General features: G+C 37.2%; 1 protein-coding gene across 4 annotated transcripts; it reads left to right on the top strand.

The window, feature by feature from the left end:
- Positions 1-659: 659 nt before the first annotated feature.
- On the top strand, positions 660-15089 carry LOC106891008 (T-cell receptor-associated transmembrane adapter 1). Of its 4 annotated transcripts, XM_014947168.1 has the most exons (8): positions 665-787; positions 2593-2685; positions 3903-4010; positions 5783-5893; positions 8569-8605; positions 9916-9977; positions 11229-11287; positions 12505-15089. In XM_014947168.1, the coding sequence occupies exons 4-8, from the start codon at positions 5791-5793 to the stop codon at positions 12766-12768; spliced, it is 525 nt and encodes a 174-aa protein (XP_014802654.1). In that variant the 5' UTR covers positions 665-787; positions 2593-2685; positions 3903-4010; positions 5783-5790; the 3' UTR covers positions 12769-15089. The 4 variants fall into 4 exon arrangements, with proteins under 4 accessions (XP_014802655.1, XP_014802653.1, XP_014802654.1 ...); XM_014947169.1 differs by lacking the exon at positions 2593-2685 and having other exon boundaries at positions 660-787; XM_014947167.1 differs by lacking the exons at positions 2593-2685; positions 3903-4010 and having other exon boundaries at positions 663-787.
- The last annotated feature ends 1301 nt before the right edge of the window (positions 15090-16390 follow it).

Below are 16390 nucleotides of genomic sequence, written 5' to 3'. Positions count from 1 at the left end.
CGGAGAATAAAATGGTTTCTCTGCCCAAACACAGACACATTTCATTAAATTTTATAGATAAATGCACAAAGTAAGCCACCCGCTGATTTACCTTCTTTTTCCACAACTGTTCTGGATTGTGGACCCAGATTCATAGACTTTAAAAGAAAGGAGGAAGCATATTATGATATCCTAATCTGACCTTTCAGACCTGGGAACGGTATAATTTCTGCATCATGCCTCTGAATTCTGTTTCAGCGAAACTGTAGGCTCTCTTATTGATGGACTTTCAGACCTGGTTTATAAAGCTCAAAAGCTAAAGAGTCAAATAGCACTCCTGGGTAAAATAGTTCTGTAATTCAGTTTAAGAGGTATCCGAATACTTTTCTTGAATTCAACATTAACATCACAAACAGGAAGACTTAGAGTATGGGTCTCATATGAATATTACAAAAGTAGATTTGTATCACATTAAATGGAACTAATAGTCCCGTGCATGCTCTTCTGTGGCTAGACAGGTGGATAATAAATGCAAGTGTGCACATAAATGTTCTATTCCTCTCTTGGAGGCAAACATTGAAGGAGACCGTCAGTTTGCTCGTGAGGTTGTAAAAGCCTGAAACGCATTTCCTGTTTGTAAGAAAGCAGGTGAAAAAGAGAGACTGGAGACCTTTGAGACTGACAGCAACTCTAGAGATAGATTCATGCTGCCAGGTCCAAAACAAAAGGGCATCCAAGGTCTGCCAATATAACTTGATTTCCTGTTGGATAAAGGGGCGGGAAGTATTCCTAGAAACAACAAAACCAGGTAAGACTTATCTTTTCAGTATTATAAACTTGTAAACAAAGGAGCAGTAAAAACACGCTATGGTAGACTACCAGTCTTCCAAGAAGGTTCCTCAGGGTTCTGAAGTCAAATATTTAATAATAATCACGGCGATGATGAATCATCAGCAACAGCTTAAGCCTTCATTAATTAAGGTTTGTTAATGAAGACTAAGCATTGGCATTAGTTTTGTGCTTAAAATATTTACTGTGATGAGGTTTTCTTATTTTACAATGTGCTGCTTCCCTTCTGAAGTATGAATTTGATATCTTACAAAGCAATTAGTTGTGTGTTAATTAATTGCAGTTTAAGGAATCCTTTCCGGAGAATTAATCCTCTCTTAAAAAATCACACAGGTGGAAATATCTCTAATGTTAATTTAAAATTCATCAATCTCTTAATAAGTTTATTTTTCTTAGGGTCATTAGTACAGAATATTATTTATTTCACCATTTAATTGGGGGGGGAAGCCAATTTTATCTCACCTTTGACAAATTTGTGGACAGAAACAACAGGAAACAAACTGTTTTGTGCTCCAGATCATCATCGTAAATCTAGTAGTGACCGAAGTAATTAATCTGCTTCTGTGAATGATGAGTTGATACCATGGATGGCATGTCCAGTTCTTGCCAGACAAGTATCTATGCTCCCCACCTTGTTTTCCTTTTCAGTAGTAAAAGCTGGTAGAAGTGTAATATCTTCCTGTTACACTTTGTGATGGATTCCCTAAATAAAATACATTAGACCAAGAAGGAACAAAACTTAATAGTGCTACCCATTCTTATGCTGTTTGGAGGGTAAACACCTATTTCTAGCCCTGAATTGTTAAATCTGGCTCCTTTCCCCAAAGGTAAGTGTGATTGTGTTCACTCTTTGAGTTGCAATAACATTGAATTGCAAAAATGAACGTAGGGAAAATTAGAATGTTTTGGGAGCTTTTGGTTGGTCGGTTATTTTTTTGTTTGCTTCCCTCTCCACCTCCCTACCTTCACCTCCCCACCTTCACCTCCCCGCTTACAGAATAATGAACCCTGCAAAGAGAAAACCTAAGAGCAAGTGACCAAAAGTCTATTCATTCCTATGTCTTGTCTATATTGGTGGTAAAAATTGTCGATAGATTTAAAAAGGAGAAAAAGCACAATTAATCACATCTCTAGAAAGTCTTTTGTTTGCCTTTTCTGTGAATATAGTACTGTTTAGATTATAGCAGTGTAAAATATACTGAGGAGACAAGTAACCCCATCCCTAAAATTAGAAAAGTAAAAACGTCATCCAGATGGTGTAAAGTACTTAAGGCAGATGTTCTACTTGGATGCAGCTCCAAGTTTGGCCCTTTCCAAATAGAAAAGAAAGAAGAGCAAAGTACTATCACTCTTAGGTTTTTCCTATCACAGATAGATTATTGCAGAAAACCCTGATGGAATTTGAGCTTACCTTGTTAGAATCATAATATACTATTCGCAGGGGCCTAATTTTTCATTAGGATGTTTTTTTAAAGATATAATAAAACTTTTAAAAATACTTAATTTGATGGCAGTTGAGTGTGAATGCCCCAAACAGTGCTATGAGTTCTTTGGAATAAATATGTAATAGGTAAAAAAAAATTAAAAGATCTGGCTATGTTTGACAGTAGATAACTTGAATGAGAATTAAAATTGGAAAATAGAATACACTATTTCAGAAAAAACTATAATTAGTCTAACAGACTTTTCTTTAGAAGAAAAGTTTATTTCTCACTCTCCATCCACAGTAACCCTATCTTTTTTTTTGTTTTTTTTTGTCTTTAGCACAACCAGTTAATACTCACAGGCTACATCTGCTATTATACATGTAGGGACAGCAGTGTAGTTATCTGAGGAGACAGACTGTTCTTCAAACAGGTATTCAGCTTTTTTTCTACTGATGCTGTTGTCAAAATAGTAAATAAATAATGCAGTTATAAATGTACATTGCTAGCACATTGGCAACAACTATAGGGGTAGTGGAAGAACATCTGGGAAAGAGCTGGGAGCTGTATACCAGTAAAGCAAAGACATAAAATCAAAATCTTTCATTTTTTGTACTTAGACAGTAAGATTACCTTGAAACTGATTTTAGAAAAGCATAGAGCACTCAGAGAAACATTCATGTGTCTCTGATTAAGGTCTTTACTATGGTTTTATGCGGTAAATGAAAACTGCTGTTGTTTCTGAAACAAACATTTGTCTGAGCAACAAATAGCTTGTATTGCAATGACATAAAAAAAGATACTGAAGGCAGGTATGCTTGTATACATTCTACTGAAATACAAGCAGGTACTTAAGTTAAAATTGTGGAAAATAACTTTTAAATAAAGTGTTCAACTTGGAAAAAAATTAAGTATTTTTTTTTCTTCTCACACTCATGAAGTTCTCTAAACCACGATTTAGGAGGAGCTATAGATTGTGAGTGTTAAAACATTGGTATATTTTATTAGAAACCCAAGTTTCATGTCTTCTGTTTTGTTAGAATGTTTTTAAAATCCTAAATAAATAGGATTGCTCAAATACCGTAAAAGTTAGACCTCAAATTGAAAAGGGAAACAATTTTTTTTGAACCTTTACTCTTTTCCAGATAATAACTCCAATTTAAATCAGAAGTTGAAATGCACACACAAAAAAATTAAAAATAATTGTAATCAAAAATTTGGTTATTTTGTCTACTTCACTTAAGGGGTTGAATATATTCAATTTGAAACTTAGAGTTCTCCTGCTCTGGAAACACCAGGGAAAAATAGGATTCCTGAATCAGAAAGATAAATGACAACATTCAGTATCAAGAAAAAGGTACAAATTTAGATTCCAGTTGTACTTGAGGTATCTACTCATTCTTTTTATTCTAATGAATCATAGGGCTATAGTTTCTATCACAATTATGTGTGCTTCCCTTCTTTTAGGCCACAATTTTGCTTTTGCTCCCTGGGGAAAAAAAAAAAAGTAGGAAAATAAATGAATAAGAAGTGAATATAAGAAAAAAGGGAAGGAATCACTTCAGAAAAGATAAAGGGACAACAGAAGGCATTATTCAGAAAATATATTGAGACTTCAAAGCTCTTGTCCTTGACACAGAGTTCTTGTAGTTTTGGACAGGTTGCGTAGGATGCAAATGTTGCCGAGTGACTAATTATAGAGTAACCAGATTCCAAACACTGATGGTTCTTGATGTGCCCCAGTAACATCCTCTCAAGGTGAGATCTCCCTTTCTTTTAATTCCTACTCTGAAAAACTGGAACAATATATAGCTGCTCCATGGGGGTGTTGTCTCTACCCATGAATATCTGTATCTCATTGCAAAAACATGCGTCTCAGTCTAAAAAGTAGTATTGCAATGATGGAGAACCCTCAAATACCTTCGGCAGAACTCAGGTAGGAGAAAAGAAAGGAATGGAAATAGAATGTTTAGTTCAACAGGAAGGATAAATCATCACTGGAATTACCATGGGCAAAACCCAGTTATGAGTCTGTTAGAAAGTTACACTTTATTCGCTTCGTTTCTTCATTCCTAAGGAAGGAAACTTGCGTTGTAGAAGCCCATGTGATTTGTGATTTTTTTACTACCAAGAATTCTCTTTGCTTGTTTCATCATCGTAAAAACATTTTTGACTTGGAATAAAACAAAACTAAAAGAGTTTTGGCATAACCAATACAATTAGGGCACAAAACCCGTAAGGGGCAGTTCCTAAGTTCAGCTGGAGCTGATCAGCCAAGGAACTAAACTTTCTTCTCACCAGGAACCCGTGCATTGCCATCCACTGCCCTCGGTCAGCAACATGGGGACATGTATCCCCATACTTCTTTATCTCGGCTTTCCTTTAAGAAGCAAACAAAATGGCAGCCTTGTGAAGGAGTCCAGCTATCTCCAAACCAAACAAGAGCGTGAAGGACCTGCTCGAATCCCACACTCTTCCCTTCACTGCGCTGCCCCAGCTAGACTTTTCTTGTGTGGTATTAGTGGAGTTCATGAGTTTTTTGGATGAAGCATTATTTCAGACACTCCAAATCTATAAGAACACGACACACACCCCTGGGGAAAGTGGAAACATCTAAATTCAAGCTCCTTTCACTCATGTATTTGGCTTTGCATTTCCACTGTCAAGGAAGGGTTTCACAGGCCATTTGCAGCAACGCTGATCATTCTGGCCATTAGGCTGTCAAAGGCTATTTTCTTCAACATGGTTTGCGATGCAAAACTTGTATGTGCTAGGTTAATCAAAGAATTCATTAATTGAAAAAATAAGTTTGGTGTATGTGGGTTCCTTCCTGTGTTCCGCAGTTCAAGAAGCGGCAAGCTCAGCGTTCAATTAAGTCGCCCATCTTTTACCAAGTGATTCTTCAGGAATTGTTTGGGTTTTTATCTGCACTAGTTCCAGGGGGTTCATCGGTTCCCAGCTACTGCTCTTCCTTTGCCACTACACCCTCTACTTTCTCAGGAAGGAGAGTGAGAATAGGAGTAAAGCAAGTGGTTTTAATAGGAGATAGAATAACCAACCTTTGAAATTTGTTGCAGGGATTGTTGTAACCCGGTGATTGTTTCCAGTGAAGTAAGTTATTTTGACCGAATTAATCTTCAGAACTACATTCACAAAAACTAAAATTTGGCAAAAAAATTTACTGCAAATAATAAGTTAAAGATAATTACAAAAATAATTCTAAAGCTATTCACTAAAATTACCTTTTTCTTTAGCAATTTCAGATTTTTACTGCATCTTACAAACAAACTAATAGCCCAACCTTTGGCTGAATTCCTATGAAACAGTAGTTCTGCTAACAGTTTATTGATGTTGCCCTCTTGTTATTTAGCACCTACTTTTGATATTAATTATTTAGCTTCTATAGCAATGGCTGTCACAGAGTAAACAACAAAACAGCAGCTTGCATTGAAGAAAGCAAAAATAAGCCAACCGCAAAGAATACAGCAAAATTATTAGACAACACAAACGGTAAAATTATTTTCTTTCAGTTACAGAAATGAGCTGCCATTTTTCCGTCTGGGGAGTTTTGGCCTTTCTGAGCTTGGCTCTGATTGTTTCATTGATACTGAACATTTCACACTATATGAAAAAGAAGCAAGGTAAGCAATGTTGTCTCTCCATAAGGAATGGAGTTTGAATGTTTGAAGTGTCTGTAGAGAAAACCATCACTGCCGGGAGATTTCAAGGCAACAAATTGATTCTTTTGAATCTTAAAGTTACATTTCGGCAAGAATGATTCTAGTAGAGAGGATGTAACTTTTAAAAATTTTTAGAAGAGTTAGGAATGATTACAGAATGACTGCTGTCTGCCCAGTCTGCTGCTAAAAGCAACCCCCCAAAACCATTCTTTGAAGACAAAGACAACAGAACACGTACTTGGTGAAGAATTTTGTTCTAGCTAAATTTTTATTTTTAAAGTATATTTTAACGTCTGTAATTTCCTTTTTAAGGTGCATTTTTTATGTAACTGGTTATTACTTCTATTAAATTTTAATTTCTTTTTTCAGTATCCGCATTAATACAAAATACATTTGAGAAAATTTTCTCCTCCCAAAATTCCTGAATGCTTATGTGAATTTCAGATTTCATACACATTTTATGCCTAATCAGTTTATTTAAAAAAAGTTCTAAATGCTTTTCATCATGGGTTCCTAATGCAACTCTTAAACCAATGCATCACTCACAATTAGGAACTAATTTATTTAACTTATGTTAGAAGGCGACTGCAGTCATACTCTGGTTTTAGTTAAAATTAACTATGACTTTTTAAAAATAATTGATTATGCCAGCACAACCTTTCTTATGCATAAAAGTCTACAGTTATTAAGTTATACAATCCTCACTACTCCCATTCAGGGAAAAACTGCCTTTTCACAGGGAAGGTTGCACCTGTGCTGTATGTGTGTGGACAGGCAGGCAAACATCGGTGGATTCAACCACTTTAAACAAATACACATATACGATCTACATAAACAAAAGGCCTATGACTAGAAACTGAACTCACCAAGTATAAGAGAATTAGTATGACGCCAGGATATTAGAAGAACTGTTGGAGTGTCGTGAGATGTGGGGGGGTGTGTGCCTTTTTGGATTATTTTGTCTTTCAGTGCTACTAGGCAGATATTTCTATGATGAAAAAATCACACTCATTTACAAAACTAACCTTGAGCAAGGTTTTGGTCAGACTGGCAGATGCTGCATTGAGCATGGAATCAGAGTCTACCGTGGTAAATTCTGGAGTCCCGGAGCAGAGGATAGAAAGTCAGGCATTCCTGAGTTAATAATCAACCTCTAGCTATAAATCTCTTTGTAGCTGCTGCCTCTCTGCTTCAGTTTCCTCATCTATGTGGATCACAGGATATCTGTCTTTCAGAGACACAAGAAACAGAACTAGTAGAATAAATAAACCCTTCACCTTGCAATATAAACACATGATACGTCTCTGTAACCAGAGAAAAAGTTCACAGAATCACAGAATGGTAGGGGTTGGAAGGGACCTTTGGAGATCATCTAGTCCAACCTCCCTGCCAAAGCAGGCTGGACAGGAATGTATCCAGACTCCACAACCTCTCTGGGCAGCCCATTCCAGTGCTCTGTCACCCTCAGTTTTCCCACAGGTTGAGATGGAACTTCCTGTGTTGCAGCTTGTGTCCAATGCCCCTTGTCCTGTCACTGGGCACCACTGAGAAGAGCCTGACCCCATCCTCTTGACACCTGCCCTTTAGATATTGATAAGCACTGATGAGTTCCCCCCTCAGTCTTCTCTTCTTCAAGCTAAACAGATCAGATCTCAGCCTTTCCTTATAAGAGAGATGCTCCGGTCTATTGATCATCTTTGTATCCCTCTGCTGGACTCTGTCCAGCAGGTCCCTGTCCTTCTTGTACTGGGCAGCCCATTCCAGTGCTCTGTCACCCTCAGTTTTCCCACAGGTTGAGATGGAACTTCCTGTGTTGCAGCTTGTGTCCAATGCCCCTTGTCCTGTCACTGGGCACCACTGAGAAGAGCCTGACCCCATCCTCTTGACACCTGCCCTTTAGATATTGATAAGCACTGATGAGTTCCCCCCTCAGTCTTCTCTTCTTCAAGCTAAACAGATCAGATCTCAGCCTTTCCTTATAAGAGAGATGCTCCGGTCTAACCACTGAGAAGAGCCTGACCCCATCCTCTTGACACCTGCCCTTTAGATATTGATAAGCACTGATGAGTTCCCCCCTCAGTCTTCTCTTCTTCAAGCTAAACAGATCAGATCTCAGCCTTTCCTTATAAGAGAGATGCTCCGGTCTATTGATCATCTTTGTATCCCTCTGCTGGACTCTGTCCAGCAGGTCCCTGTCCTTCTTGTACTGGGGGGGCCCAGAACTGGACACAGCACTCCAGATGCGGCCTCACCAGGGCAGAGCAGAGAGGGAGGATGACCTCCCTCAAAAATGAGCATGGCTAGCAAGTCATGCACCCCAGATGAGGTAGATACAGAAGGAGCAGGAAACAAGGAATTAATTGCATGTGTTACAATACATTTCTGGGGTCTTGTAAACTAACATAGACTTTGCAGCCACAGCACAGGCTTACAACACAAACATTTCTTATATTAGTCAAAAGTATTTGAGAAAAGCAGGGGGACAACTGAAGGTCCTGAAAGCCAAGAGCTTTCAATTTTACTCTCTACAGTGAAACCAAAAGCATGTCAGTTAAGACAATTATCTGAAGTGTTCTAAAACAGCACTTTTCATTTTCTCTTAATTTTTTTTTTTTTTTTTTTTACGAATTTTCCAGCTAAAATGTATAAAGAATATGAAGACAACAGTCCAAGGTAAGTTGGATAAAACAGTTTCTTTCTGGCAAGGGTGAAATAAGGCATAAATAATGACAGATGGCTTTGGAGGGACGGCATAGAGCAAAATCCAATATCTCATGCAGCCTGTCTGGAAATGTTGGAGAGCAGGATGGTTGTGGAGAAAAAGTTCTCCAAAGAAAACAGAAAAAAAAATACAGTACTCCAGTCTGGAATATTCCGGTTCTTTGATGAACAATGAAATAATTGCATGCTAAATTATATAATTTTATATACTGAAGGAAGTGCAAGATATTGAGCTAAAACACTATTTAATATCAAACTCAATAGATCTGTAACAATGAAATTTATCATTTTTTTCTCAGAAAACAATGATAAATTATAGTTTGATATTTAATACTTGTGGAGCAATATTTTATATGTATTTATGTTTCGTAAACTTCTTTAACACATAATGTTCAAAAGCAATAAAATGGAGTCTTTTTTACAGTTGTTGGATACCTCATGATCTGTTACAAGTCTGTTTCTCTTATTCCATATTAAAAAAACCACAGAAACAGAGATGGAAAGAGTCTCATCTCAACCCAGACATAAAAGGCCCTTGAAACAAAAATATGAAAGCCTTCACCAGTTCCCCCAAACCAATCCTGAATTACAAATTTACTTGAAGCTGGGAAGTCTGTCTATTACAGCTGCCTGTTCAGCTAAAAAATACCACTGTAAAAGTGGGGTTAGGTTGCATTACTTCATTCCCTTGACAAGACACAGTACAGGGATGCAATGGGAACAAGGCTACACAGTGTTTCCCATTAACAATTCCCATTTTTAAGAATATGCTTAAAAATATTTTCAAGCAACACCAGGTAATGAATCACAGAATACCATTAAATATCCAAAGCTGAACTTTGCTCTGGTCATCTCTAGTTGTGACGATATAAGTATTTTAGTTGAATCAAGACCGGACTTTCTAAGAAGACCTCCTCAAAAGACCCATTTAGTGCTTTAGTTTGTGTTGCAAAGTGGTCTCAGAGGGCATGAGCTGGGATCGTTTCAGTGATCATTAATATTTCTAGAACTACATCAAACAGTAGCTTAGTAGTCTTGAGATTAGCTTGATTAATAGAGTTATGGAAAAAAAAAGAGTTCAATTCTTGACCAGATAACAAATCTCTCTCCCGAATATGAACATTGCCATTTCCTCTCTTTCTGCAAAACTAGTGTTTCTGTCCCCTCCTACTACCTTCCCCCTTTCCTCCCCCAGGCATATAATGGGATCCTAAACAAAGCATATTCTGTGAATTAAAGGTATTTTTCCACTCGCCTTCTAGCTATGATGACTATTACACAGAAGATGACCCAGTTTATGGCAATCTCAATCAAGATATTTTAGGTAAGCCTCACTTTAAGATCATGTGTCTGTTCAGAGGCTATAATAAATGTATGGTTAAAAGAAACAGTTTCTGTGTTTCTCAAATAGCAAACTTGAGAATTTATCCCTTCTCAATTGCTGTATAACTACTTGGGGTAGAACTGCAAACCATCATACTGCACAGCTCTTTTTAGGACCAGATCCCATACCAAATTTGACTTCTTACAGTCCAAAAGTGGTCCTGTTCAGCCAAATATCTCAAACCCAACAGCCCCACCAATTGAAATAGCAGCTTGATCCAAGCACGTTAAAGTGATCTAAGTCACTGCCCGAAGGCAATGCTGCCACAGAAGCTGGCAGAAACACCTGCTGCTGTGGCTATCCACAGATCATCAGCAATGTTGACAAATATGCTGAAACAAGCCCAGGGGCTGAGCGGTGGGCTGACATAACTTTCCTCTGCTTTACTGGGCTGAAATTAATAATCTTTGGCAGAGAGATACCACATTAAAGGCAGCAACATCATATCACTGCAGCTCGAGCTAGACACGCTGAGGGTATGTCTTTTGAAGCACTTACGGTGTTAAAGCAGTATTTAAGTAGCACGAATGCAAGTTTTTTGCTACCCTTATTTGGGGCTAAACAAAGCTGAACTTAAGTACTTCAACTTCAGGGAAAAAAGACCCCCAACTTTTTCATATAGGGTTTGCATAAATTAAACTAAGCCAACCCTCAAACACATTGACACCACAAAGGCCTGAAAACTCTTAAGCTTACTGTAAGTAATCTGTTTTACTGATGGCTAAAATGAGACATGGCATGAGAAAATAACTTGCATGATATTTACAAAAAACTGAAAGTAGAGTCAAGAATAGAATTTAATCACCAGCTGCTGCAACTCACAGCCTCTTTCTCAGCCAGAGAAAAGATTGCCTATGCTGAAAAATACATCAGTATGCAGTTACCCTCTAATTGCAAGATGTCCTCCTAGCAGTCTAAAATCATGCCCAACTAGACAATAATGAGAAACTTCCCATCCATATGAGCAGAAAATGATTTTCACTTTCACAGTATGTGTGTCTGAATTTCTTAGCTATTTGCCCCTCTATAAATAGAAGGAGAGATCTGCATGTGATTTCAAAACAAAATAAACTCCTACCAAAGTAAACTGGAGGGAGTTAGTTCTGCAATAAGAAGGATCTGTTGATCTGATCTTTTAAGACTCAGTAGGTTGTCTTAACTAAAACATTTTTCTACTTTCATAAATTACAGAGGAATGTTGTTATGAGCAGATGAAGTCCCAGCCTCAAAGGCCAGTTAACCAACTACAGGTATATTTAATTTTAACTCTGGATTTCTAAATTAGGGTAATGTGGTCTGTCTTGTTTTTCTCTTGTGTTTATCCCATGACAATATATAACAACAAACCTTCACATTGCTCATCACAAAAATTACCATGCATTAGTGTCTCAGTTCATCAGGGAATTTAAGCACAAACTTGACCCTTCATTCAATGTGGGTCATTAATGAGGGAGCAGGAGAATTACAGACAGCTCATTTCCATTCATATGGCTTGATAAAGCTCAGGTCACAGACATGCAGATTAGGCTGAATTAAACCTGCATCTACCTCCATAGTTTATGTAAAGAATTAATTTAATTTATTTTGAACTTCAACCAAGTGAAAACACAAGCTGTGTCACATGATAATCATGACTTTGACTGGCTCTCTCCTGCCCAGCAAAAAAATCTATATATCTTAACAAATTAAAGACGACTGTTTTTCTATTGATATGTATTTTGTTGAGATACTTGGACGCCTAAAAGCATGCAAGTTTCAACTGAAATTTGTCTGTAATTGAAACATTCCTAGCATCAATTTCCTGAATTGATTTCCAGGTTTTTCATAAGGACTGATTTCCAGCCCCTCTCAGGATAATTCCAGGTGGTAGAAATATCCCTTTTTTATTAAGACATTTCTTTTCATTAACTTCATGGAAATAGAATAATCTATGAAAATTCCAATGTCAAAAGTGCTTAGCAACTTGGCTTGAAAAACAGAGAGCAGGCAAAGACATGTAAAGTATACATTTTGCACTGGAAATTAGGTTATATGTACATAAAGGAATCACCCACCTTTGGTTTTCTGCAGACAAAACCTGTGAAAAATGTTATTGCTAATAACTGGATTTTAATTAAATAAAAAAAAAAGTGGGAAGGAAACCAGATCAAGTAATGTCTTGCACCCCAAAGAACTTGGACCGATTAAATAAGCCACCCTCATTCCCACAGAGACTCTTTCCAATAATACCTTGATTAATTTTTCCTAAGTCACTATCCTAAGAACATGAGTCATTTGCCATTAGGTTATGTCGGTCTGTTTTCTCTGGGCCCACAGCTTAATCATTTGTACTTTAAATGAGTTCATTTACAGCTAGTTTAGGTAAACTTCAGCTGGTATTATGGTAACAGCTGCTATTAAGTCTTAGACATAATTTTAAAGCAAGCATAACTACTGACTGTTAAATAAACAATGAAATTCCTTCTAGGTGGAGTCTGCCAATCAGATGTGTTATGCCTCACTTGATCACAGCATCAAGGGAAAACGCAGAAAACCAAGGAGAAAGACAGACCCTTCATTACAGGGGGATGAAGAAGAAAGGTCATCTAATCCCACCACGGTGGCTTCCAAAGTTAGCATTTACCTGAATAGTGAGCAGCTGGCTGCTGAAAACACAGCAGCAGAAGCCATTCATGACGACCCCATCAGATTAATGGGTTTGATTCATCCTACAAAAGGAGAGAACATTTGAAGTAGCTTCATGAACCAAACAATCATGTAATCATAAAGCAAGATCTACTTGTTCATTCTGGAGGAACAATGAACAATTAGAGATAATATCCTGGCAAAATGACATACCAGACAATGGTATAAAATGGGTAAGTGTTCCAAAGTGTCTTCCAAACACATTTAGAGAATAAGCAAGAAATAAGGTCCAGACTGCCACTTTGAAGGACCTACCCTTCTGAAGACATTTTGAAAGGGAGTTGTAGAAGCTGGTATCTCAGCATTCGCATCGTATTGATTCCAGTAAAAATTAATCCTTTGTTTAAACTTTCAAATAGCCCCAAAAGACCCACTCTGTTATCTGTAGAGCTCTAGCAGAGTAGGACTGCTAGAGTTATATAGGTTTTAACAATACTTTTGGAAGGAAATCATGTTTCATAATTGCACATTTGATGATTTAGTTGTTTTCCCAATTAAAAACTGATCTGCTGTTCAACATCTTGTGCTTTCCCACTGTGACTGGTCTATGGTAATAACACAATATATCTAAAGCTAATTGGAGAACAATTTAACAGCTTGTTTAAAGTAGCAATTGTACATCTCACAAGATTTAACAATATCCTTATACATCCTTGTTTCCTTCTGCGAGCAATACCCAAATACATCTCAAATCCCAACTCCTCTACTAATGCAACATCGGATCCAGCTGTATTCAAGAATCAAAAAGATATTGGCAAATGATCTGTAACAATAAATCTCCTAGGGAGGATTTTTTTCCTTCTAATTTTCTATGCAATGCTTAAATTCCTATTGTGGTTTACATTGCCATTATTACCAACTATTTTACAAAAGTAGAGTTTTTTATTTCCCCAAATAATTCAGATATTGTGCACATGCATCTTGAGACCTTAAACTCAACAGATGGTAAATTTGTATAGAATGGGGATTTACTTTTATATTCTGGGACTCATTAATTAGTAGCAGCAGGAAACAACGTAGTATGCCTACCTTTAGGTGTCAGATAGTCCTGCCTTCTCAAAAAAAGGACATTAGTGCCTTTAAAATCCACAGAGAGCACAGTGTCAAGGAGCTTGAAACTCTGAAGCACATAGAGCCCTGCAAGTGTTTCACATCCTGAAGGAGACAGCCCTCAAAGTAGTTACAAAAAACCAAAACACTCATAGTACAAAGAGCCAACACCTCCTCTAAAAGCAGAAGTGGACGGACACCTCCAGAGACGGGATGAATTTATGAAGGGGGAAGAACAAACAATCAATGGAAAAGAAACAGTTGACAGTCTGGTTCATATTTAGTTTAGGTCATAGTTAAATGAGTCTCTTTAATGAGCCTTAACTTCTGTGCTAAACCAAAAGGAAAAGGGGTCAACCGCTGCAGGCAAAGCTGCCCAGCGTCACTGTCTGTCTTGTGCTAGCACTTGCTTTTGTGTGCACACATCAAGTCAACATACGTTTGCCTGTTACACCACCGAAACAAGGCAGGGTTGAATTAAAGTGACCGCCTTCTCATGGTCCTAGACCAACTCCCACTGGGTAAGCAAAAATAAAAACTGTTACAGAATTGAAAAAAAAAAACCCACTTTAATTGAGAACCATATTAAACAATAATCCTGACTAAGACCCTGAGGAGGGAGAGGAGGAAAGCGGATCCAAAGCTGAACACCAAGATATGAGCGCTTGATGTTCCAACTTAATTTGATTAGATTGGAAGGTAGTATACTTTGTTCCATAGTAGGAACAAAATAAATAATAAAATACATATCAAAATACTCTTGCTTAGACTCATATCAAAGCTGTTTAAAGAGCATTAACATGAGAAATATTTATATAAATATTCATATCAATTTACCTGGCACCAACTGGATGCAATACTCAGCCCTCTGAAATGATTAAAAGAAAAAGCTTTCTTAAACAATCTCTCAAGCAAATAAGCACAGGTCCAAGAGCTATTCGTTACTATTTTCCAACATACATACAATTTCCGTACAGTTTGTACAAGATTTGCTATTTCCCAGTTTTCTCACAGCATCTGCACTCTGATTATGCCTTTCCTCTAAAACTTCCAAAGACAAAGAGCTTCTATCTATGAGTTACCTAAATTCAACCTGTTATTTCAGCCTGGTCCTTAATTTAATGGAAATGAACACCACATTTCTCTCATTGAGTGTACATGTACAGTGAGTCCCCTTCATGGGCTTTAGGTGCATCTAGTCTCCTCTGTATTCTTAGTCATCATTATTTAGTCCAACTATTTATTCACACCAATTTTCAGCAGTTGCTTTCCCTTGCAACATAAGCTTGCTAAAAGAGCAGGGCACTTTTGTAAACATTCTCCTTCAATAAAAACTTCCTTTCCACATTTAATCACTGCTTCTGTTAAATTATTCACTGCTGTTCTCACAGACTTTGTTTCAGGATCATCTTTAATGGCCTGTCAACTGTTTTCAAGGCATTTCTAATGCTGCCAGTCCACATTTAGCTTTATTCCTCCAGCTGTTTACCCTATATCTGCTTAAATAAGCAAATTAATTACTTTTTTTTTTAATGACTTTTTGGGATAGTTTTCAAATGACTACTGAATTCTTATATGAAAAAGCACGTTCAATATTGCTCCATCTTCAAGCCATTGGAGCAAGATCTACATAAACCATCATATATTAGTTAAATTCTTTATGTATAATGAAAGTTTCAACTAATTACAACAAAATAAGAAAAGAAGATGTTAGGTCTAAGGTTTGTACTGTCTCAGTAACATAGCCTGTTTTTCCAGCATTCTTAACAAAAATTTTGAAGCAAAGGAAGCAGTGTGAAGCTATTTTTATTAACAGTAAGCTTAGCATTCAAGTATCAGTTCAATGGAACAGTGAAGAAAGAGTAAACAAGAAGAAATATGGTGGAAATAGTAAGGAAGGAAAAGAAGGAAAGGAGAACAGAGCTCAAAACATAAGAGGCATTAATTAGCAGCATGAAATCTTTTTAAGTGTGGGATGGGTATACTCCAGGATTCATTAAAGCATCAGACAATCACTGCAGATGCAGCTGTCTAAACTGTATTGATGGAAAAACAGCAGACTGTCGGTTATATCATACTGAAGAGTCTGCAGACTCAAGTGGATATTGGAGGGTCAAACTCCAAAAACAGTTGTGTAACTTTCTCGCACTTTTTGCTACTGCTAGCATCACAAAGGTGGCACTGGGATGAGCTTATCTTCCAACATCTCAAGGATTTTCAAGAACTACATCTCTTAAAATCATTTTGAAGTAATTTCCTTGTAGGTAATGAACAGTTGCTATATCCTTTCAATAAATTTACCTTCCTACCTGGGTAAGTCTGCATTCAGGTAGCCATGTAGAAGTCATAGCTAGAATCAGAACATGTCCAAAACTCAATTCCAGGTTACCTTTAAGTTATTTTAGAACACAAAACACTAATGGATTTATGTAATCTCACAGAACTGGTGTATCAAGGAATACTGGGAAGTAACTACCTCAACAAACCCAAGGGGAAGAGAGTTCATAAAGCATATTCCCTACAGTTCATCCATGTATGGAAGAGGAAGTAAAATGAGCCACAAAAAAATTTCCAAAAGACAATCTTGTGTGGCTGTTGAAGGAAACATAACATACAAG

The sequence above is a fragment of the Calidris pugnax genome, unplaced genomic scaffold, assembly GCF_001431845.1.
Source record: "Calidris pugnax isolate Ruff unplaced genomic scaffold, ASM143184v1 scaffold95, whole genome shotgun sequence".
Lineage (NCBI taxonomy): Eukaryota > Metazoa > Chordata > Aves > Charadriiformes > Scolopacidae > Calidris > Calidris pugnax.
This window is presented reverse-complemented; position numbering and strand designations above follow the sequence as displayed.

What these genes read in the sequence shown, in the direction of transcription:
- LOC106891008 (XM_014947169.1), top strand. Translation starts at nt 5,791, where the DNA reads ATGAGCTGCCATTTTTCCGTCTGGGGAGTTTTGGCCTTTCTGAGCTTG. An exon ending in TATGAAGACAACAGTCCAAG is followed by an intron (nt 8,606 to 9,915) that starts GTAAGTTGGATA and finishes CTCGCCTTCTAG; the next exon opens with CTATGATGACTATTACACAG. An exon ending in TCTCAATCAAGATATTTTAG is followed by an intron (nt 9,978 to 11,228) that starts GTAAGCCTCACT and finishes CATAAATTACAG; the next exon opens with AGGAATGTTGTTATGAGCAG.